Source organism: Alternaria alternata (genome assembly GCF_001642055.1).
Source record: "Alternaria alternata strain SRC1lrK2f unplaced genomic scaffold CC77scaffold_20, whole genome shotgun sequence".
Classification (NCBI taxonomy): Eukaryota; Fungi; Ascomycota; class Dothideomycetes; order Pleosporales; family Pleosporaceae; genus Alternaria; species Alternaria alternata.
The window spans coordinates 583,192-606,844 of record NW_017306209.1 but is presented as its reverse complement, the minus strand read 5'-3'; the positions used below and the strand labels follow the sequence as shown (position 1 = coordinate 606,844).

General features: G+C 52.6%; 1 protein-coding gene across 1 annotated transcript; it reads right to left on the bottom strand.

Annotated features, from left to right (window-relative positions):
- Window positions 1-185: 185 nt before the first annotated feature.
- On the bottom strand, window positions 186-22,224 carry CC77DRAFT_1064818 (nonribosomal peptide synthase; the record flags this gene model as incomplete). The annotated part of the gene is made up of 8 exons (XM_018528762.1): window positions 186-5,932; window positions 5,981-10,132; window positions 10,186-17,650; window positions 17,703-19,134; window positions 19,205-20,676; window positions 20,727-20,917; window positions 21,009-21,638; window positions 21,750-22,224. The coding sequence occupies 8 exons, from the start codon at window positions 22,222-22,224 to the stop codon at window positions 186-188; spliced, it is 21,564 nt and encodes a 7,187-aa protein (XP_018382376.1).
- Between the last annotated feature and the right edge of the window lie 1,429 nt (window positions 22,225-23,653).

The following is a 23,653-nucleotide window of genomic DNA, read 5'->3' as shown; positions in this document are numbered from 1 at the left end:
AAGGAAATTTATTTCATAATGTGAGTGCACTACAAATTCGAACGCGGACGCCGAACGCCCAGGATGTTCAAAAATACTGATAACATACAAAGGAGATAATAAAAACAAGTGAGCGCAGATGACAACCTATACACGAAAAGCCTATAACAACCAAACCAATCTGAACCACTACCGTGTTGCGTCGATTACAAAGCTTGAGAGCTCTTCGTCCTCTTGAATCCAATCCTCTTAGCGAGTGATCCAAAACCGCTAGCCCTCCTCTCTTTGTCTTTCGTCTTCTCCTCAACTCCGATTCTCGCCTTGGCCTTCTCACCCCAAGGGTTCTGCATCTCTTTCTCTATCTGCTTCTTGCGCTCTACAGCGAGTATGCTCACTTGATCGACGAACACGGACTTGTCGAGCAAATCTTCGACCCTAACCTTGAGCCCGTCTTGGTCGAGAATGGACGCAACTTGTGCCAAACCCATGATGTCGCCACCCAGCTGGAAAAAGTCGGAGCCAAGCTCTATGGGTATCGGGGAGCCATGCTCATCATGCAGAATCTGCTCCCAGGCCGATCGCAGAGTCGAGGCGAGGGTAGTAGTCTCGTGACGCGAGAGGCCTGTGTCGGTTGGCAAAGAGACAGGCTGCTTCTCTGTGGACTTCTTGCGCATCTTTTCCGAGTTGACGGTAGTCGAGCTATGGGAGCTGAGTTCTGAGGGGGATGGGAGCAGGCTATGCGGATCCTCCGAGAAGGCGGCAACATTGGCGCACAGCATATCGAATGCGTGTTGTGCAAACTCTGCAGTAATGGTGCTGTTCGGAGCGTACGTCAAAGTGACATCCATTTGGTTACCACGAGATGTTGTATGGATGGAGAAGTCTGCAAAATCTTCTTGTGAGCCCACGGCGCCGATCGTGTACTCGATGCCGCCTAGCTGCATAGTTGGTCGATCATCCTGTATGTTCTGGTCATGTTGCAGGACGCTCGAAAAGTTTGTCCAATCGGGCCACTCTGTGCAGTGTCGTGTGATCTCGCGGAAGCCGAGAGACTCGAACGGCATGTTCGCGATTTGCTGATCTTGGATGAACTTGAGAAGATCCATCACAGTCCACTCAGGACGGTATACAATGCGAACAGGTACCATGTTCAAACAGGGCCCGACGATGTTCTCGACGTTGGCAACACCGCCGTTGCGACCTGATATGACATGACCAAAAACGATGTCAGCCTTGCTTACAAGGCGCGAGAGAGTCGAAGCCCAAGCAGCCTTGGCTACTGTCGCGCTGGTGATGTTGACACCTTTCAGCTTTGGCGCATTGACTCTCTTCTCCAATGTGATTGATTGGCCAGCTGAGCGCTGGTAGTTGGGACCGAATCGGTTCACGATTTCGGTCATCTTGGAACCACGAAGCACTTCTTTCCAGTGCTCGTGGGCACCAGATACGGCCTTTGTAGTTTCCCGTACAAAATTACCGAAGCTTGGAGCAGACGAGACAGGAAGGCCGTTGTACCCATCTTGGAGCGCGCCCAGAATCTTTGACATGCACACTCCGTCGTACTGGGCGTGAGACAGTCGCATAAAGATACGGTATCGTCCCGTTTGCTTTTGCTTTGCAACGACGAACTGGATGAACGCTTCGCCGAGCCTTGGTCCATTCTCACGGTCCTTCTGTCGCAGGTCTGTGGTAAAGGTTTCGATGTCGTCGTCTGTTTGGTGGTAGATGAACTCGGGTTGAAGTTTACGCAACACCACCTGGAGAAAGCGGTCACCGTACGGGACGAACACAGTGCGGAGAATGTCAAAGGCTTGTACCATGCGGTAGGCAGCTTGCTTCAACTTGCGAAGATCGAGTGGTCCATCGCCATCAAGGTAAAAGTAGTTGAGCATCCATTTGGACTCCATGAGGGTGCCGGTAATAGCAAGAGATTGGAAGTCGGTGACGGGGAACACATCAGAGATGCCTCCCTTGAATACTTGCACCTTCGAAATAACGCTATCAACGTTGGGATCGCCAAGCATCGATACGGATCTGTTCGTAGAGCTCTCAACTCCTTCCTGGATTGTATGCGTGGCTAGCGACTTCTGGCTCACTTTGCGGTCGGCGGTCGGCCTCGTTTGGTTCGTCGTAAGCCCTTGCCATCTCTTGAACATTGTTGAATCACGGTTGTTCAGCTCTGATTCGGCAGGGATTTCGCTAGGAGCCATGCTCTTAGTATCGGCGTTGGGATCCGACACGATATCCTGGAATTCACTCCAGATTGATGGGGCTCTGTCGTGAAGGCGAGACCTCGACTGACCTCCAACACTCCTGCCTGCCACTGATCCGCCACCAGCCCGAGACATGACCTCGTCAATGACTTCGCCAGCAACACGCACGACCCGAGCCATGTCGGCGAATGTCGGGTTTTTGAAGACATCGGCCACGGTCATCGACAGGCCCTCCTCTCTCGCAGCCCCAACTAGGCGCATAGCAATGATACTGTCGCCTCCGAGTTGGAAAAAGCTGTCATCCTGCTCGATGGTTTCCTCTACCATTTCCAGCAACTCGCTCCACAAAGTCAGAAGCTTCTTTTCCACGAAGTCTGGTGCAACTTTGGTAGAAGCCTCGGTAGCCAGAACGCCCAAAGTGGCGACCATATCAGCAGCCGTCTGGATCCTATTCTCCGCATTACTGGCGATGCTCATCGCGCGGCGTGAACGTATGGATGCTGCTCTTGTGGAACCTGTTTCATCGATACTTGGTCGTCCACGTTGAGACATGGAAGTCCTTCTTGTAAGCATGCCCGTCATTTGCGTGGTCATCTGATCGATTGTGGCAGATGTGGGTTCGTTAGGTAGCTTGTTCTGCGCTACGATCTGCTCGACAATTTGAGGAACCATCTCGCTGACAATGGACCTGATGAGACTGCTCCAATCAGGTGTTTCAGCTGGAAGTGGCGGCGCCGGAGCGAGATCAGGGAATGTGATTCTTGGTGTGCGAGGTGGTGAGGTTGACCCACTGGATATGCTCGAGCTAGACCTGAGAATCGAAGGACGGGGCTTGGGTAAGTTGAGACGTGAGGGCGCAGGTTGCGCAGGTTTGCCCTTGACGATAACATCCAGCTCTGCAACAGTTTGCTTTGCGTTGTTCAAGGCTTGCACTAGAATCTTTCCCATGAGAGCAGAAACGTTCTTGGCTTCACCATCGGTTACAGCATCACTCCAGTAAGTGAAGCGCACCCCTTCATCGTCGCGAGTGGCATCGATATTGACCGTGATAGCAAACTCGCTAGGATCGTGGCCATCAAGCTGCTCAAACTCAATACCAGAGTCGTCTGATGTGGGCTCTTCGGCACTCGAACGTCTTTGAATCGAAACAGCAGTGTTGAAGAGCGACTTCCCTGATAGTCCGAGATCATGCTGGAATTGGGCAAGCGAGCAATGCTGATGAGGCATGGACTCGACAAAATCAGACTGCACCTTTTCAACAATCTCGAGAAGCGACGTAGCCGGTTTCAATTCGATACGAGAAACCAACATGTTGATGAAAGCGCCGACCGCGCTCTCGATTTTGTCGATCGGTACGTTCCTTCCCGAGGTAAGATAGCCGTAGCACACGTCGGAGGAGTTGGTGTAGGATCGGAGAACTAGAGCCCAAGCTGCAAGAAGGATATTGGCAATAGTAACGTTGCTGCTCTCTGCAAGCTCATGAAGCTCGTCAAAGCGGGTGAAACGCATATCCAGGGATCGGAGCTGTCTTGGTTTGCTTGGGTCCCGAGGTGTGGTCGGGAAGTAGCACGGGCTAACTCCGCGAAGCTTGGCCTTCCAGTATGCTACCGCATCGTCCGCTGGAAGTGCACGCAAGTACTTGATGTAATCGCTATATAGAGGGCCGTCCTCAGATAGACGCCCTTCATATGCTTCCTGAAGATCCTGGCCAATGACGCCCAGAGAGCCTCCATCGATGACGGCGTGATTGACGATGACCTTGACAAAGATCTTTCCCGAGGAGGTCTGAATGACCGCGGCTTGGTGCGGAAGAACGGGCTTCTTCTTTCCGTTGAGAGAGCTATGCTTGATTGACTCGAGTAGAGCCGTCAGTTCAGCATCGGCACACTTGTAGGTAACAATGCCGGAATCGGGACTCTTCACAACAATCTGATCGAAGACGCCTCCCTTGCAGACACTGTCAATGAAGATGGTGCGCAAAGCTGGGTGACGGGCCACGACTTGCTTCCATCCATCCACAACCTTGCTGGCATTGACCGGCCCTCGCTTAGACCTGACTTCGAATGTTGTTGATGACCAGTATGATTCTGGAGACTTGATCTGACTCAAGATCATACCGTCCTGTATGGGGGAACAAGGGTACATGTCTTCTACTTGATCAAAAGACGGAACACCAGCGTGTGGCAGAGTCTTCAAAACCCGATCAAGGCGGCTGTAAGACTCTAGTGGTAGCAGTGGGAAGTCGGCCATAGTGGGTTGTGGCCCATTCGTCTTGGCCAGCTCAGTAGCAATCTCCTCCAACGTGCGTTGGCACTCAGCAATCCACCGGCGAATACCTTTTTGGTTCTTCGAGTAGCGATTGTACATGAAGCTGAGCTGGATTTGACCCTCAGAGACGGAAGCGGAGATTTCAAAGAGTGCCATACGACTGGTTTTGACACCAACGTCGGATGTTTCCTCATCATCATCGCCTTCTACCTGCGCAGGCCTCAAAAGCGAATCGCTTTGTCCAGACTGTTCCTGCCGGCCAAGGTAGTTGAACAAAACTTCCATTGGCGCGTGATTCGCAAAGCGTTGCTTTCCATCATCTGTGAGATAGCGGTGTGCAAAGTAAGGTCTTCCGTTGCTTGCAACCTTGCGACGGGTATCTTTGACTTGTCGGAGCGTGTGTATGACCTCGTCCTCGTCATCACCGATAGGAACAGTGACTGGATAGATTGTCGTGAACCATCCGACGGTCCGCGACAGATCAAGGTTGCTCGCATCCCATACTTCTCGGCCATGTGACTCATTGAACAAGGTAGGGGCCTTGCGGTTGATGAACACACGAGAGAACGAGTGTACAATGGCTGCCAGGAGGATGTCGACAAGGTCCGTCCTGTAAACATGGTGATTGTCGAAAGCCATGGCAGAGAGCTCCTTATTGATGACAAACTCGTCCCTTTCGGAGTCGCCGTAAAGGTTAGGCCGTACGTCCATACCCCAAAAGGCAAAGTTCGCGGGTTCGACGACGAGCGGCTGGCTTTGCACAGCTAGTTGCTGTGATGTTTCCGAAGCATTTAAAGTCTGCATCTCGCACCAAGTTTGGAAGGGGAGACCCCTTGGAAGTGGTTTGACTGGGCCCGACGCAAGGAGGTCTTCCAAGTCGCCAAGCAGGATCCCCCAGCTTACAACATCTACAACGAGATGGTGAGCGGCCATGAAGAGCATCTGATGGCCCTTCAGATTGAAAAGGTCTACTGCAAAGACTGGCCCAGTGTAGATGTCCAGGCTCTTTTGCGTATCCGAAATGATAGCCGCAGCAGCAGAAGCGCTCGGAACGTCGTGTGCCGTGAAAGCGTATGATCCAGAAACCTTAGACATCACGAGCTGCTGCCATTCCCCATCATCGTTCTTGGAGAACCGTGCACGTAGCATTGAATGGCATCCGACGATGGAATCGAAAGCGCGTTGTATCACAGCCGGCTCTACGTATTGCGAGATGCGCAGCGTCGATGACTGGTTGAAGTGTGTACTGCTCTCAATTCTGCCGGTCTCGACATAGAACCGCTGGATGGGAGAGAGTGGGAATGGTCGATCGGTCTGCTCTTTCTCATGGTCCAAGACGACCACAGATTTGACATCAGCCGCTAGGTGAGAGAGGGATTTGGCGCGTAGGACTTGGTTCAAGGTGAGGTTAATGCCTTCACTCCTGCACTTTGCAAGAAGCTTCATTGCAGAAATTGAGTCACCTCCGTGTGCTGATGAGTGTTAGTGAGGTACAAGTTGACTGATTTCAGGATACTCACATAGCCAGGATTTGGACGGCTTGACATCTTCGACAGGGCAGTCCAATACCTTCGCCCATATGCCTCGAAGAACCGTAAGTGCGGCAGCACCAGGTCCTTCCACGTCCTCTACAAGTTCAGCTCCCATGATGCGCTGGTAGGTAGCCTCATCCATTCCCTCCAACCACAAGCCAACTTGTTTCTTGTCCAACTTAGTGGAAGCCAAAGCTGGAATACGAGGTACGGCAATCCAAATGGATGGTACCATATACGACGGTACCAGATCAGCCAACCTTTCTCTTGCACGATTTATCCGCGAGAGCGTCTCCGTGTCCGAAAGGACCATACGCCAGTCCGAGCCGGCGTTTGAAGCGGCCGTTCCAGGAAAGCTAACGACGACCGTGAGTTTCTTGGTGCAAGGTCCGATCTTGGGTAGCTGCACTACCACTTGGTGGACGTTGTCATCCGCATGCACGTTTGCCTCAATCTCGTCAAGCTCGATTCGTTGACCAGCGAGCTTGATTTGATTGTCCCTTCTCCCAATGTATTCAATAGAACCATCGGCAGTGTACTGAACAAGATCTCCGGTACGATATATTCGGGATCCACTATTCGAAGAAAATTCCTTCAAGAATGCTGGGGCTTCTATGAATGCCTCTGCAGTACGATCAGGGTCATTCAGATAACCTCGAGCAAGCAACGGCCCCTCTAGACACAGTTCGGCGGTGGCCCCGATAGGTGCTAGCTCGTGAGGGTTATCAGAGTTGGTGAGCCAAGCCCGACCACTCTTTAGGGCGTGCCCGATGTTTGAGGGATCTCGTTGCGCTGAGACGTGGTCGTTTGCGATAGCAAAGACAGTGCCCTCAGTGGGACCGTAGCCGTTCTGGAGTTTGACACCGGTTGCCCATTTGTCGACAACATCAGAACTCATCGCCTCGCCACCAGCTACCAGAGTTTCCAGTGTGGGTACAGCATTCGGACCGTCCAAAGTGCTAGCTACTGATGGGGTCAAGAAGGCCCAGTTCGCGTTTAGATCCGTTACTGCCGCCGCAACATTTGTGGTGCGCATTTCGTCGGATGGTACGCAGATCGTTGCGCCGCGTAGAAGAACAGCAAGGGTTTCGCCGACAGAAACGTCGAATAAGAAGGAACAGAACTGGAAGACCCGGGAAGTAGGCGTAACATGGAGTCCTTCGCATATGGCGGCTGAGCTAGAAGCGATACTCTTGTGCTCGATCACCACACCCTTTGGCAATCCTGTGCTGCCAGATGTGAAAATGACGTAGCAGATGTTGTTGCTCTTGGCACGCTGCGACAAAGACATTGAACAGGTAGGCAATTGTCGGATTGCGGATTCGCTGACGCTGAACACATGATCGACCATTTCAACGAAACGGTGTGCGTAAGTTGGCGAGCAAACAACAATAGAAGACTTGCAAGACTCGACGATATGCAGATGTCGCGAAGCCGGGTCTGCCGGAGACAGCGGAACATAGCCGGCACCAGAGATGAGGATGGCCATGATCGCCACGATGGCCCATCGAGACTTGTCTAGGCAGATGGGTATCAGACATTCGGGACCAGCACCAAGTTTCACCAACTCCTGTGCCAGTTGTGATGCCAAGGTACTGAGCTCGCTGTATGAAAGGTCACCGTCAAAGGCGGTCACGGCTGTGGCAGTGGGTTGAGATGCAACCTTCTGGAAAAAGAGCGATGGTATCGTGTCATCGATCAGCTCAGGCTCATACGCATTCCATCTGCGCACAAGCTGCTTGTCTTGGTCGCTGAGAACGTTTACATGTCGAATGTGAGTAACAGATTGGAGCTGTACCAACACTGCCTCGAACTGGTAGATGAGGCGTTGAACATGCCAAAGAGAGATGACGTTCGCATCGAAATGGGCCAACACTTCGGTCTTTGACGAACCCATCTTACACTCAATCACCAGGGGATATGTAAAGAAGTTGCCTTGTTCTTCGTTGTCGTGAACGCTCCACATTGAGTCGGCAAGCTCCTCGTTCTCCGTCTGGATGACAAGAAGATTCTGGAACTCACAAGCAGCTACCATATCATCACCGAGTGCCTTGATAGCGGAAAGACCATGGTGCTGATGAGGTATCCGGTCGGTGACATTTGCCGCTATCGTGTTGAGCAAATCGCTAACGGTGGCTCCACGATCGATCTTCACTCTAGAAGGAACCGTCGTCAGAGTTGGGCCACATACGTCAGTTATACCTGCCACGGCAACGTCTCGGCCAGCCAGGGTCTCTCCGAATACCACGTCATCACTTCCAGTATACGCGGCAATCAGTAAAGCCCAGGCAGCTCGAATGGCGTTTGCTGGTGTGACGTCCGCGTTCTTGCGATGTGCAATCTTCATAGAATGCTGAAACAACTGCCCATTTGGCGGTACATTCGTAGTGGCATGAGATGGTTGAGGGAATTGATACGCGTTGAGCCCCGTCAGGCTCTCCTTCCAGTAGAGATTCGAGTCACTGACGCTGTTGTTGCAGAGGTATTCCACGAATCTGGCATATGGTGTCTGTGGCATGGCCGACGCCCCCTTGGAGTAGATCTGCTGCACGCGCTGGAGCATCAGATATATGCTCCAACCGTCATACAAAGCATGATGCAGTGTCCAGACAAAATAACGTTCTCCGTATCGCGTAGTGACCAAGGTATACGCTGCAAGATGTCCGCCAAGATGCGAAGGAATCTTCGTGGCATCGCCCTCGGCGTCCTTGAGAGATTTTGCTTCTCTCCAATCAATTGGGTCTTTCTTCAGAACAGCTTGCACAAATGTACCAGATGGCATTTGTATGATTCTGGTGCGAAGAATGTCGATCTCTTGAATGGCTGACTGCCAGGCTGCCTTGAACTTCGTCATGTCCAGGGATTTTGGAAGTGCCAAGACGTGCTGCGCGACATATGCACCTGCCTGCTTGATGGAGAGGGTCAATAGTGCATCTTGGAGTGAACTCGTGGGATAGGCATCCTGCAGGTTGTCCTTGGATACTCGGCATTGTTGCACAGCTTCACTCGTTACCTCTGATCTTGTAAGGGAAGTCGGCAGTAGACCGAAAGGCTGTATGACCTTCTCGGCTTGGCTAGACTTGCCAGCACGAGATCCGATCTTGGCTAGATCAGAGAGCTTCGGATTCTTGAAGATATCGATGAAGGATAGCTCCAGTTGTTCAGTGTGGGCCATTGCAACAAGACGCATAGAAGAGATAGAGTCACCGCCGAGACGAACGAAGCTGTCGTCGATACCTACTGCCGAAGATGGCAGACTCAGTACCGAACAGACCGCCTTGTGGATCTTCTTCTCCGCTTCTGTGGTGGGCTTCTTCTTGTTCGCGATGCTCGTGAGTCGATACATAGCCATTGTCTCGCGGTTGAGGTTCTGTACCAAGCTGCGCAGACGATTGCGGTCCAGCTTGCCTGCCGAAGTCCAAGGCAACTTCGTAACAGGAATGAAGATGGCGGGTATCATGTACGAGGGTAGTGAGCCAGCCAGGCCATTCTCAGTGTTCTTGCACATGTCACGAAGGTCGTCGCTGAGCGGAAGAAGTAAATCGTCTGCAGCTGGTAAGTCGGTCGAAACAGGTTGTACGGTTTGCTCTCCATCGACGGGTTGATCTTGGACGACGGCAAAGAACACAGCCAAGGCCTTCGCAGAGCTGGTGCTCGAAGGGGCGACAAGCTCCACTGCAGACTGTACACGCTCGGGAAAGTTCTTCCCCACGTGGAACTCGATTTCACCTAGCTCGATACGTTGACCGTTGAGCTTGATCTGGGTGTCTTTGCGTCCGATGTAGTTGACCGACCCATCGGCGTTGTAGCGGACAAGATCACCAGTCTTGTACATGCGAGCAGTCTCAAAAGAATTGTTGCTGGAGGAGATGGTCTTAGCCCAGGCTGGGTCGTTGATGAAAGCCTTCGCAGTCTTGACCTCGTCATTCAAGTATCCGCGAGCAACGGTAGGCCCTTCAATGACAAGCTCGCCTACACTGCCAACAGGCATGAGCTTATCGTGATTTCGTGGATGTACGATCCAAAGCCGACATCCGCTTCCGGTACCGATAGTACCAGGCTCGGACACAATGAGCTTGTGATCCAGTGTGGACTTGTAAGCGGTAGCAGCTACCACTGAGCACTCTGTGGGTCCGTACGCTATGGACGGTCAGTATGTATCTTCACAAAAGACAAGGGCGTTCTATGCATACCGTTGATGAAACATGTGCTGCTGCCCCACTTCTTGAGAATGGGTCCGGGAAGCGCTTCACCTCCAGAGACAAGCGTCTTCAGACCTGGGACGCGCTCCGGTTCGATAGTTCCAAGAACAGAGGGAGTTAACAGCGACCAGTTAACCCTCAGCTTACGGATGGCGCCAGCAGCGTTGTTCATACGATCGTCTTCTGTTGGCACACACACGGTAGCGCCCACAGTCAGTGCGGAAAGAATTTCAATGCAACTGGCATCGAACGTGTACGAAGCGAATTGAAAGGTGCGTGAGGTTGCGTTGATGTTCATACGACGAGTGAATGCCGCTGCACTCGTGCAAAATGCTTGATGGGGTATGATGGTCCCCTTCGGCTTTCCGGTAGTACCCGACGTGAACAGGCAGTACGCTGCATTATCGGGAGTTGCTGTAGAGCGTGGCTTACTAGATGTTGGTACTCCTAGCTTTCTGATTGATCGCTGATCAACAATCACGGCTGTCTTGGCGACCTCACTTGCTTTGGTGTGGTAACCACGCGAGCAAAGCACCACTGATGCACCGACATCCTCGATGAGTTCGCGAAGCCGGGTTTGTGGATGCTTAGGATCCAGCGGTACGTATGCACCGCCTGCCTTCATGATTGCAATCATACTGACAATGGCGTATGAGGATTTCTCGAAAAGGATAGGAACGAAAGTCTCAGTGGTGACACCGATAGACTGCAGATGGACCGCTAGCTGGTTGGTGATCTTGTCGAAATCTTGGTAGGTGAACGATCCGTCCCAGCCTTCCACAGCTTTTGTCGTACGTGGCCTCGTAAGCGCCTGATCATGAATGACATCGTGCACGCAACGGCGGATGGGCGGCGGAAGCTGGGTGTTCCATTCCATGATTTGACCAAGGCTGCTTTCTGTGAACACGTCCAGTTTGCCGACGGTAAGCTCACTGGCACTACAAGCGACAATGCTGTCCAGGATCTTCTTGAAAGTCTCTGCCATGTTCTGCGCTTGAGATGGGAGGATCCTGTCCTTTGAATAGCCGAAATCGACCGTGATACTTTGGTCGGTGACATCCGCATTGACCGTAACGATGTATTCACCGGCATCTTCAGCTTCCATATCCTCATATAAGAGAGCGGTCTCCTCCGGATCGCTCGATAGACTGCGTCTCTGGAAAGTGAAAGCCGTGTTGAACAATGAGGGAAGTTGCAGCGCATGCTGGATATCGGCAAGAGAGCAACCTTGATGTGAGAGAGCCTCTGTGGAACCTGTTTGGAGAGCTTCCAGGAGCTGAGCGATGGTTGTTTCATCAGAGAAGGATAGGCGCGAGACAACCATATTGACGAAGCAGCCCACCGCTTCATCAATGTTGCTTACGGGAATATCGCGACCGGAAGCAATCAAGCCAAACGACACATCGAAGGTGCCAACGTAGTAATGCAGGGTAAGAGCCCAAGTAAGCTGGAGCACATTCGAAAGGGTGACGCCGTTGTGCTTGCAGAAGTCCTGGACACGACTTGTGCTGCCTAGCTCTATGTCGACAGAGGCAGATTCTGGGGAGCTTGGTATACCATCGTTGAGGGTGGGAAAGAAGCAGGGCTCGATGCCGGCAAGATGAGTCTTCCAGTAGGCAAGATCAGCATCACCAGATCTGGAAAGCAGGTAACCGATGTAGTCAGAATAAAGAGGTCCCGCATCAGCCCGGGTCAACTTCCGTGCGTATGCGCGCGCGAGATCAGCGAGTAGATTGGACACCGAGGTACCATCATTGATAACGTGGCTAAGCTCGAGTTTAAACCATACCTTGCCGGTTTTTGTTTTGCAGATGGTCATACGATGAGGCGGTACAGCTTCTCGGCAGTCGATCGAAGATTGATCTCGCAGAAGATTCGCGACGTGGCTATCATCGCAGTCAGCGAGCATTTGGATCCTTCCAGCTTTCTCTTTGACTACTATTTGATCCTTGGATCCATCCTTTGCAAGGCTGTCGACAAAGATGGCACGCAAGGCTTGGTGGCGGTGTACCACAACTTGCCATGCTTCGGCGAGACGGCGAGGGTCTATAGGGTTGCCGTCGGCAGACTGCACTTGCGAAACAGTGTGGTAAGTGTAGAGCTCGGGATTGCGTGACTGTGTGTGAAGTAGACCTTGCTGCATCGGAGACGCCGGGAATATATCCTCTACGTCAGCGAGTTTGATCCCAGCTGGAAGAATTGCCGAGAGCCTGGAGGTGCCATTGTAGAGGAGAGGCAGGTACTTGAAGTTGCTGAGGCTTTGTTCCTGTCGCACCTGTAGAAGTTCTTCCACAGCGTCCACAAGTGTCTGACGGCACTGGGCAACCCATGCACGGATCTCGCTCTGTCGTCGCATATTGCGATTCCACCCGAATGAGAGCTTGATCGCACCCTGAGACACTGCTGCCGTGATATCGAAAAGCGCGAGTCGTGGCACGTCTATCCCAACTTCGCGGGAATCCACGTCGTCAAGCGCAGTGAACAGCCCGTCTTTGGTGTCTTGGCCTTGGAGCCTTCCGACGTAGTTAAAGACGGCTTCTGCCGGCCAATGACTGGCAAAGCGTGTCTGTCCTTCCTCGGTCAGATTTCGATAAGCGAAGTAGGGACGTCCTTTGTCCGGAGTTCGGTTTCTGAAGTCTCGAACCCAACGAATTGTACTGATCATATCTGTCGCCTCGTCTAAGGGGACAGGGAGATGGATAGGCGTCACAGTGGAGAACCAGCCGATGGTCCGAGACAGGTCCTGACGATTGTTGAAGGTTTCACGACCGTGACCCTCGTTGTGTATCGTGATAGTGGGCCTATCGGAGAAGACCTTGCGGAAAGATTCGAAGAGACCGGCGATCAGGATATCGAGGGTTTCGGTAGCTAAAGCGTCCTGTGCACCGAGGAGAAGCATAGTGTCACGAGTAGATAGCTGCAGATCCTCTTCCACTACATCTCCACTGAGGTTGGGTCGACCTTCCATTCCCCAGTAGTCGAGATCTCCTGGTGCAATATCGCCGACCGGGAACACTCTCCTGGCACTCTCTTGCTTGGCCTGAAGTGACTGCTGCTGCAACCACATATGATAAGGCATGCTTTGAGCCGCTGGTTGAAGACCCTGGAGTAAACCCTGAAGATCCTCAAGGAGGATACCCCAAGACACCACGTCGATGACTAGATGATGAGCAACAAGAGCTATAGCTTGAGAGAATGTTTCGTCAACATCAAATAGCTCTACAGCAAAGGTTGGACCTTTAGTGATATCCAGGGTCGCCTGGCTGTGGTCGATGATGGGCCGCAAGGTGGCATCATTTCCTGCTTGGACGTGGTGGTGACGAAGTCTGAACGAGCTTGGAACATCCTTCTCAATCCGCTGTTTCCAAACGTCTGCTTCGTTCTTGAAGAAGCGCGCACGGAGCATAGGATGAGTTTTGACGAGAACCGTCAGTGCTGATCGAAGCTCTTCAACTTCGACGTTCCTAGAAAGACGGAACAGCTCAGTCTGATTGAAGTGGTTGTGTTTATCGCCCACAGCATTGAAAAAGACCTTCTGGATTGGCGAGATATCGAATGGCAAGTCGTACTCCTTGGCTTCAGTCGCCACTTGTGAGCTCTGAGAGAGATCAACTGTAGAGGCCATAGCCGAGATGGATTTAGAGCGGATGATGTCTTGTACACTTATCGGGAACCCTTGCGCTCGGCATTGCGACGAGACTTGCATAGCGGCAATCGAGTCACCACCGAGATGCAAGAACGACTGGTTTAGACGAACATCAGCGATAGAAAGGTTCAAAACCTTGGCGAAAATCGCCTGTAGTTTCTTCTCGACGACACTCCCATTTGTGACTTCAGTATCATCCGTTCCCATGGCGGAGATCTGCCGGTATGTCGGCTGGTCCATGTCTTCGACCCACTGAAGTACACGCCTTCGATCCATCTTCCCGGACGGCATCAATGGGAACCTTTCGACAGCAATCCACAGAGATGGTATCATGTAGGCAGGTAGGCGTTCGCAGAGACCATCTCGAATGGTTGCAATGTTCAGTGAAGCGCTTTCTTGCGGCAGGATTCGCAATGCGTTGTCGGCGTCTGTTGTCGTTACCGCCATGTTCTGGAGCGAGATGATGGCGACTAATCGCTTGGCACAGGGTCCAGTCGTAGGTACCGAGGCCAAGGCGCTCTGCACCATATGATCGTCCAGCAGTTTATGCTCAACTTCCGACAACTCTAGTCGTTGGCCTCGAACCTTGGTTTGTAGATCTTTGCGGCCAAGATACAGCATAGTTCCATCCTCGTTGTACTTGACCAGGTCTCCGGTCTTGTAGATTCGTATGGGTTCGCTCACAAGGCCTGTAGACCACTTCACGTGGTTCACAAAAACCTCGGCTGTCTTCTCCGGATTGTTAAGATAGCCGGCTCCGACAGCACCGCCTTCAAGCAAAAGCTCGCCGATGGCACCGACCGGCGCAAGAGCGTGATGGTTGTTTCTCGATACAACCCATCCTCGCGACGTGACAGCTTTACCAAGATTGTTGGGTTTCGTGTGAGGCATCATAATGTTGGAAGTCGCAAGGGCGGCGCATTCGGTCGGCCCGTAGCCATTGCCGAGATTGACTTTGTCTGCCCAAGTGGCCAGATCCTGCTGAGACATGGCTTCTCCAACAAGGAACAGGGTCTCGAGTTTTGGTACCTCAGACGGTGAGATCATGCGAACGACTGATGGGGTAATAGTTGCCCAGTTGACGTTGAATTTATTGATGACCCCAACGAGATCGTTTGTGCGGGAAGCCTGGTCAGGCACGCATACAGTCCCACCCTGCATGAGCGTGCTGAATATCTCAATCAAGCAAGCATCGAATGTATAAGAGGCGAACTGCAGAACCCTGGATGCCTGAGAGATCTTCAGCCCCGGAGCAAATGCCGTAGAACTGGTAACCCAATGAGTGTGATGTACCACGGCGCCCTTGGGCTTACCGGTCGATCCAGAGGTATAGAATGCGTAAGCCGGAGAATCGCTGTGTACAGAAGGGAGACTGGGTAGACGACCGGGGAGAGTTTCAGTAGCTTGCCGGTCCACAACCACAGTGCTGCATGGTATGGATTGACAGAGCTCCTGATACTGTGGGGCACAAAGGAGAAGATCGGCATCATTGTCGGAGACTATCTCGCGAAGGCGCAGTACAGGTGCTTCGAAGTCCAAGGGAACAAATGCCGCTCCTGCTTTGAGTACGGCGAGGATGGCTACGATCGTCCACCCTGACTTGTCAAAGCAGAGAGGAACAAATTGTTTCGGCTTTACACCAAGGCGGATCAGCCGATGTGCGAGTGCAGATGATCGATCGTCAAGCTCGCGGTATGACATGACACCGGTATCCCAGGCATCAATGGCGGGTGAAGTAGGGCGAAGCGCAGTCTGGTCCTCCGCAATCACACTGTGGATGCACCTAGGGATGACTGGCACTGGCTCGCTGTTCCAGAAACTGATTGTCTTGCGGTCCGCCGGGTTGACCATGTCAAGGTCATCCAGGCTTCGCACAATGTTATCGGCGCCGTTCAACTGTGTGAGAATAAAATCGAATTGTTGGACCATGCGCTGAGCCAGCCATCTCTCGACAACGCGGTCGTCGAAGAGGGCTTCAACTTGTACACCAGTCGAGTTGACCTTGCAGTTGAAGACGAACGCATAGCTGAAGAAGTCGGTTCCAATGGTGTTGGCGCTCACCATGTTCCATAGCGGGCTCTCAGCGTCAAAATCGTCACCCGATTCGATGCCCAAGAAGCTCTGGAAATCGCACGCTATTGCAGTCTCGGAGCTGAGTTTGCTGATGTGTTGCAAACCCGCAAACTGATACGGGAGCGAAAGTGAAGACTGTTTCTGTGTCTCCTTGAGATACTCGTGCACTGTCAAAGTGCGGTTGAGTCGTAACCGGACAGGTGCGGTTGTGATGGTAGGACCGATGATAGACTCAATGCCAGGAACAGAAGCCTCACGGCCACTGTTGGTCTCGCCCCAAATCACGTCATCTGAACCCGAATATGTTGCAAGGAGAATACCCCATGCAGCACGGATCATGGAAGGAACGGTAACCTCGAGGCCTGGATTACGTGTGAGCTGCACAGAGTGTAGCAACTGACCGTTGGCTTCCACACGGTGGTCTGGGGATGGTAGCTGAGGGAATTGTGCAGCCGTGACATTGTCGAGCTGCGAGAGCCAGAAATCATCGGACTGCTTCTGATCCAGACTGGAGATGTATTTCACGAACCGCGAGTAGGGCACAGTGGTGGGAATGCTCTGCACCTCACTGCGATAGTGGGCCTCGACTTTTCGGAACAACGCCGTCCAGCTCCAACCGTCGTAAACGGCGTGATGGGCAGTCCACACAAAGAACATGGAGTCGGTGTTCTCACCGACGAGTGTGAATGTTGTCAAAGGCGCGCCGTTCTTGGCAGGAAGCTGCCTAGTGGTCTCGTTGATATCTTGGATATCGGGGAGGGATTGCCACTTGATGTCTTCGCGGATGACTACTTGCACGAAGCCATGCTCCTCGGAATATACGATACGAGTGCGCAGAGTTGCCTCGGTAGCGATGACAGCTTTCCAGGCCTCTTTGAAACGCGGAATGTCGATATCAGGTGGCAATCGGTAGATAGGCTGCACAACATAGGTTCCTGGGTCCTTGTTGGTAAGCATGACAAGACCTTCCTGGAGCTTGCTGCATGGGTAGATGTCTTCGATAGAGTCGGCAAAGACACCACATTCAGATGCAGCCAAGGCTACAATAGCCTGACGGGAGGACGCAGGAAGCAATTCCATGGGCAGAGTGTCCACCTCAGACTTCGCGGCGTCATCGGATGACAGTATAATTGCAGTGGCCGCCATATCCAGCAGCTTGGGTTGAGCGAAGACATTGGCAACGTTGAGCATGACGCCATCTTTCCTCGCCGCTGTGACGAGCTTCATGGCGCTGATGGAGTCACCACCAAGGCGGAAGAATGAATCTTCAGCACCTACTGCGCCTGCATCGATCTTCAACACCGACGCCCAGAGACGCGCCAACATGACTTCAGCGTCTCCAGCAGGCGCGCGACCGCTCTTACCTGCCAGGCGGAAAGGCGTGAGGTTCGACTCAGGAAGAGCAGCCGCCAGAGAGCGTAGCACCTTGCGGTCAAGTTTGCCGGACGTCGTCATAGGCATGCGAGTGACTGGCATGAACATGGAGGGCACGTAGTAGACAGGAAGTGCATTCGCAAGTGCGATCTCGACCTTCTTTGCAACTTTTCGTACCGACTCGCTCATCTCGCAGATTGCAGCTGGATTTTCATCCTCCAACAAGCACATAAAGGCTACGAGTGCCTTGGTCTTGTTGCTGTCGTTGAACTTGACTAGTTCGACAGCCGATTTGGCGCCGGCAGGTAGGTTCAGCTTGAGGTGATGTTCAATCTCGCCCAGCTCAATGCGTTGTCCATGCAGCTATGCCAAATCAGTCCTTGATGATTGAGTAGGAATTTAGTCAGACACTTACTTTGACCTGGGAGTCCTTCCTGCCCAAGTAGATCATGTCACCATCAGAGGTGTATTGAACCAAGTCACCGGTGCAGTAAAACCTACGTCCTGTGGGACCCATGACACGAGCCCACTCAGGGTCCATGATGAATGCGGCTTGTGTCTTCTCAGCGTCGTTGAGATATCCACGGCTAAGGATAGGACCTTCGAGAATCAATTCTCCCTTGCATCCAATGGGCATCAAGCGGTCACGGTTTTCAACATCAACGACCCATCCAATACATCCGATTGCCTTGCCGATATTAGTGGCCTCGCCCCGACCGTCGCTGAAATCCTTGAAGGCCGAGTTGATAGACGCCTCACTGGGCCCATACATTCCGACGAGGTGGACATGCTGACTCCAGAGCTCGATCAGCGCTTTCGTGAGAGGCTCCGCGCCAAGGCAGAGGCTCTTGATTGAAGGAACCTGCGCCGGCGTGAGGAGCGCCGCGACAGTTGGGGTGAGATCCATCTTGTTCGCCTTCAACCTCGCAATCGCGCCGGGAAGATCATTGACACGATCACCCTCGGAGGGAACGCATACACAGCCACCTCGCTGAAGAGTAGTGAACATCTCTTCGAGCGAGTTGTCGAACGTGTACGAAGCAAATTGGAGCATGCGCGAGTCTCGGTTGATGCCGAATTTGGAGCCGTGAGCTTCCGCACTGGTAGCTATAGCTGAGTGCTCGAGCACAACACCCTTTGGTCGCCCTGTGCTTCCACTTGTGAAGATAACAAAGACTGGGTTGTGCGGCCGAACACTGGGGCAAGCAGGGCCGTCGATCGCCGGCAAGCTTTCCAAAAATGCAGCGTCTACTACGATGATGTTGGGTACAAGTCCGTCGAACTTCTCTGCGCGCGCGGAAGTGGTGAGCACCACTTGCGCGGCAGCATCTTCGAGACGGGTCTGCAGCGCTGGGGCAGGGTGTGCTGCATCGAGTGGCACAGCGGCACCACCCGCTTTGAGAACGGAGAGCATAGCAATGATGGCGAAAGCACTCTTGTCAAAACAAGTGGGTACGAAAACCTCAGGTCCGACACCGAGTTGGACCAAATGATGTGACAAGCGGTCTGTGACGGCTCTCAGCTGACCGTACGTGTATTCGCCGTCGTGTGCACATATTGCTGGTGCTTCTGGTTGAGCTTTAACCCATCGCGCAAATATATCGTGCACACACTCGTTGATAGTTGGCGGCATGACATTCCATTTCTGTAATTGTTGCAGATGCCTTGGGCTGAGATGATCCAAGGCCGAGATGCGACGTTTGGCGTTGAAGACGATGTTCTCAAGAGCCCGCACGAAGGTATTGGCAACGTTCCTGGCCTGTACGGCGGTGAGATGATCGGTCCAGTAGTCGAGATCCACAGCCGCAGCTTCATCTCCGACCTCGATGTTCACGCTGACTGGGTACCTATGCAACATGTCAGCGATGTTCCTGAAACAGTTTTGTGGCAGTGCCTTCTTGGATAGAACAAACTTACTCAGTTGGGTCGTAGATCGGGCGAACCTCCCGAAGATGAACATCTTCTTCCTGGCGGCCTTGTTCCTGGGGAAGACGACGATATGAGAGCGCAGTGTTGAAGAGACTGGCACCAGAAAGCTCAAGCACGTGCTGAACATCGGGCAGCGCTATGTGGCGATGTGGCAAGGCTTCCATGTAGTCTCTTTGTACGTCTTGGAGGATATCGAGGAGACAGCGAGATCCGTCCGAGAGGTTCACACGGCAGACGAGTGTGTTGATCAGCGGGCCGACAATACTTTCTACTCCATGGACTTCTTCCGCATCACGCGCGGACGTTAGATAGCCGAACGTGACGTCGTTGCTTCCAATGTAGCAGCTGAGTGTCAGTGCCCATGCAGTGTGAAAGACATTCGACAGGGTGATGCCGTTGGTGTTGCAAAAATGCTGCAAGTCGGCTAGGCTGATACTAGTGAGATCGAGGCGGATGGTGATAAGTTCCTTCGGTACAGTCTGACCAAGTCCATCATCAAGGGTCGGGAAAGAGCAGACTTCACTACCTCCAAGATAAGATTTCCAGAATTCAAGACTGGATTCCTCGGGCTGTTTCGCAAGCCATGCGATGTAAGCGCTGTATGGGGTGCCATCGAGGAGGGTTTCGCTCGCACATGCCTTCCTGAGTTCTTCGGCTAAGAGACTCATAGAATGACCGTCCATGATAGCATGGCTTATGTCAAGCGAACAGTAGGTTCTCTGATCGGTGGTCGTACAAATGGTGAAACGGTGGTTCGGACATCGGCCGTGGTTGTAACTAACGGAGCGTTGCTCTTCGATCAGTCTGATAGCATCGGTCTCGTCTGACGCCTCAAGATACACAATGTTGGCGTCGATGTGCTTGAGGACGACCTGGTTGTAAAGACCCTTAGCACCAACGTTCTCGATGAAGACAGTGCGCAATGCTGGATGCCGTTCGACTACCTGTTGCCAAGCACCAGCAACTGCCTCTAGCGAGATCTGTTCATTCAAGGTGGTGACCTCATGGAGAGTTGCCGCAGCATAAAACCCGGCGTCTTTGCTTTGCGAGAGGAGCAACCCCTCTTGCATTCTTGAACAAGGATAAATATCCTCTACGTCGGTGTCCAGAATACTCATGGCCGAGAGACTGTCAATCATAGTAGTGAAGCTTTCATCTGTCAATGAAAGTAATGGGAAGTCGCTCAACGTTGGCTTAGGGTCGAGAAGTGTCAGACCCCGGATCATGTTGGATATGGTGTTTTGGCATTCCGAGACCCATTGTTGGATGAGTGACTGATGCTTCATATGCCGATTGAATGTGAAAGCAACCTTGAGGTGCCCTTTGAAAACAAAGGCGGAGATCTCAAAGAGACCCCATCTGCAGGTTTCGTGGCCAAAGTCGGACGTGCCGCCAGCCTTGCCTGTCTCACCAGCCATGGTACCTGACGGCTGAAGCAAGGCGTCTGCCCTCTCGAGTTGCTTTCGAAGAAGTCAGTGAATGAGTGGTGGCAAGCCTTCATGCAACATACCTGGTACTGGCCGAGATAGTTGAACAAGATCTCCATGGGCCAATGAGTGTCAAAATTCTCCCGGCCCTCCTCAGTAAGACATCGCCTGGCAAAATATGGACGTCCATTACCAGGAATTCGCCGTTTGAAATCTTTGATCTTTCGGACGGTATCCGTAGGATCCTTTGATGGTGACACAAGAATTGGAGACACTGGCTGGCTGTTAGCGCATTCTCAACCGAGCATCATGGAGCGGTCGCATCGAGGGAGAAGATCCGAACAACGCGGACGGAGTGTACGTACGCGCTGTGAACCACCCGACAGTTCGGGTGATATCAATGTCTGAGTCCCACGGTTCGCGACCGTGTCCCTCATTGAAGATAGCAGGCACAGGCCTGTCTGTAAAGACATGTGACCAGGACTGTATTAAGGATGCGAGCAAGACTTCGACCGGCTCAGTCTTGTAGGCAGTATGGCAGTTGGTCAGGAAAGCGGAACTAAGATCCTTATCTAGCTCAAAACTGGCATGGCTAGCATTGCCGTACGTATTATCTTGATGTTGAATGCCCCAGTATGTGAAGTCCATGGGAGGAACATCAACAGCTGGGAAGACTTCATCAAGTTCGAGAGACTCGGCGTGGTCACGTTGCAGCTCGGCCCACTTCTGGAAAGGAAGGGCAGGTGCAAGTAGTTGTCCACCTTTGAGGATCTCTTCAAGCTCTTCGAGCAGCAACCTCCACGTGACCAGATCGACAACCAAATGGTGACCGGTCAGAAATGCATACTGCTCTTCACCAAAATCGAAGAAGTCGGCAGCAAATAGTGGGCCAGTCACGTGATCGAAGCATTGCTGCGAGTCTGCAATCTGAGTGTCGATCTGAGCTTGTGATGTTACAGCCAAATGACGAAAGCGATAAGAGCCTTCGATATCGTCTAGGGTCACAGTCAGCAACAGGCGAACAATTTACATCCCCTGGCAGGATAATATACAACGATGTGGAGATCGGAATATTGACGGATATATGGTTATGCAGGCTGACTTACTTGTGAGACGTTGTTGCCATCCATGTTCAGGCGATTGAGTGAACCTTGCTCGCAGCATGGAGTGGCGTGTCACGAGTTGTTGCACTGCCGATTGGAAATCGCCGGCATCGGTCTTACGTGCCACTCGGAGATAAAAAGATTGGTTGAAATGGCCGTTTGTATTCGGACGTTTGAAAAAGAGTGACTGGATGGGTGAGAGATCAAAATCCTCGTCAAAGTATTCCTCATGGTCGTAGGCTGAGTTCCCGACTTCTTTGACTGCGGCCGATAACTGTGTGATGGACTTGCTGCGCAAGACCTCTTGAACGCCAAGACTCATGCCTTCTTTGCGACATTGACCGACGACCTGCATAGCAGAGATGGAATCTCCTCCTATCGACAGGAAGGATTGATCCAGAGGAACATGAGGTAAGTTGAGGACATGAGCCCAGATAGCTTGTAGGCTCTCCTCGACATTACTGATTGTTGATGACATCTTGGGAAGTGTGTGGTTCCTAGCGGACGATACGTGAGCAAATGGATATGGTGGTTAGTGACCAAAGCGATGCTACGTGAAGGCATGGACCGTGTTAAGGGTCCCTTCGAATCAGTCGCGCGCGACGACATCGTCACCAGCAAAAGAGGCAGCCACGGGAAACGGAGAAGCCACTTACCAAGATCGAATGTGTTGTGCGTCAGGGAACTGTGGATTAGCGACGATATGGTCAAGTTCACGTACCGTATTTTACAACTCTTGTTGCAAGCGAGAGGGATAGAAAATGCACAAGTGGCTTTTGTCCAGCTAGTAGAACAGAATTGGTATGGAAATCAAGAGATTCTAGAATCAATCACACCGGAATTCCTGGGATGAAAATGGTGGAAAGTCTCAGTATGGGCCTCAAGTTCAGCTCCTGCATATACCGCCTGGGATCGCCCCTCGGAGGCAGGGACAGATACTCCTGAATCCCTAACCACCTAATACGGGGGTATCCGCATTGCGGTGAAATCATTACATGTTATTCTTGTCTGTTTCAAGCCACATGGTCTGGAGAAGCATGGTATGCGATGGCGAACAGCCGGTGCCTGCAGACAGGCATTGTCTTCGAGAACGAAGAAGCACTAAGTGCAAGGGCCTGCACGCGGCCATGAGCAGATAGGGGATGTATGTAATTGGCGACGCCTGCGGTGTACAAACGAGGGAGACCACCAGGACGGATGGCGGTGGACACTATGGCAGGTTTCTTTTCGAGTTCCACCAAAAGTAGTGCGGACCAAAATGCTCGAGGCCAAAAAGCAACAGGCGGCTCCTTAGTCGCTGGGGGCCACGATCGCCATGGCTATGAGCGTCGCGTGTCCGCGAGGCTGGCTGTAACGCGGTCGACCTTCAGAGTGCGGTTAAGTCTCTGCAGATGTAGCGGCGGGTTAATGGGTGCATATTGTGGCGTGCGTACGAACACGAGAAGGTCTGACGCGGCGGAGGGTATGGGTGAGAGGTGAGGTTCAACGCGTCGGTGGCTCGCTGACTCCTGCTGGTTGGGGCAAAACGCGCGAAAACAAAAATGCGGGGCGCTTATGTAACTGCCTCACGCTTGACCGCATCGGGTACTGGCCTAGCCTGGGCATGATCGGATGCTCTTCTCCGCCTTGGAGCTGCCACGGGGCAGGCTTCGCTCTCCGTTTCTCATGCCTCTCTTCATTCGCCCTGCGCCTGCGCCTACGAGCTTAGAGCCAGCTGTCGCTTGTCACCTGCCCAAGGGGAATCTGCTTCGCGCTGTCTCCATTACCAGTCGATAGTCGCCAGTCTGAGCTTGGGGAGCCTCCAACGCTTCCAGGGCACAATCCCGCCACTACGATTCACGCCCCGCTGTCAGTCCCTTTACGGTTTTCTTCCTGCGCCACGTCCCACCTCTTCATTTCTCGTAGAT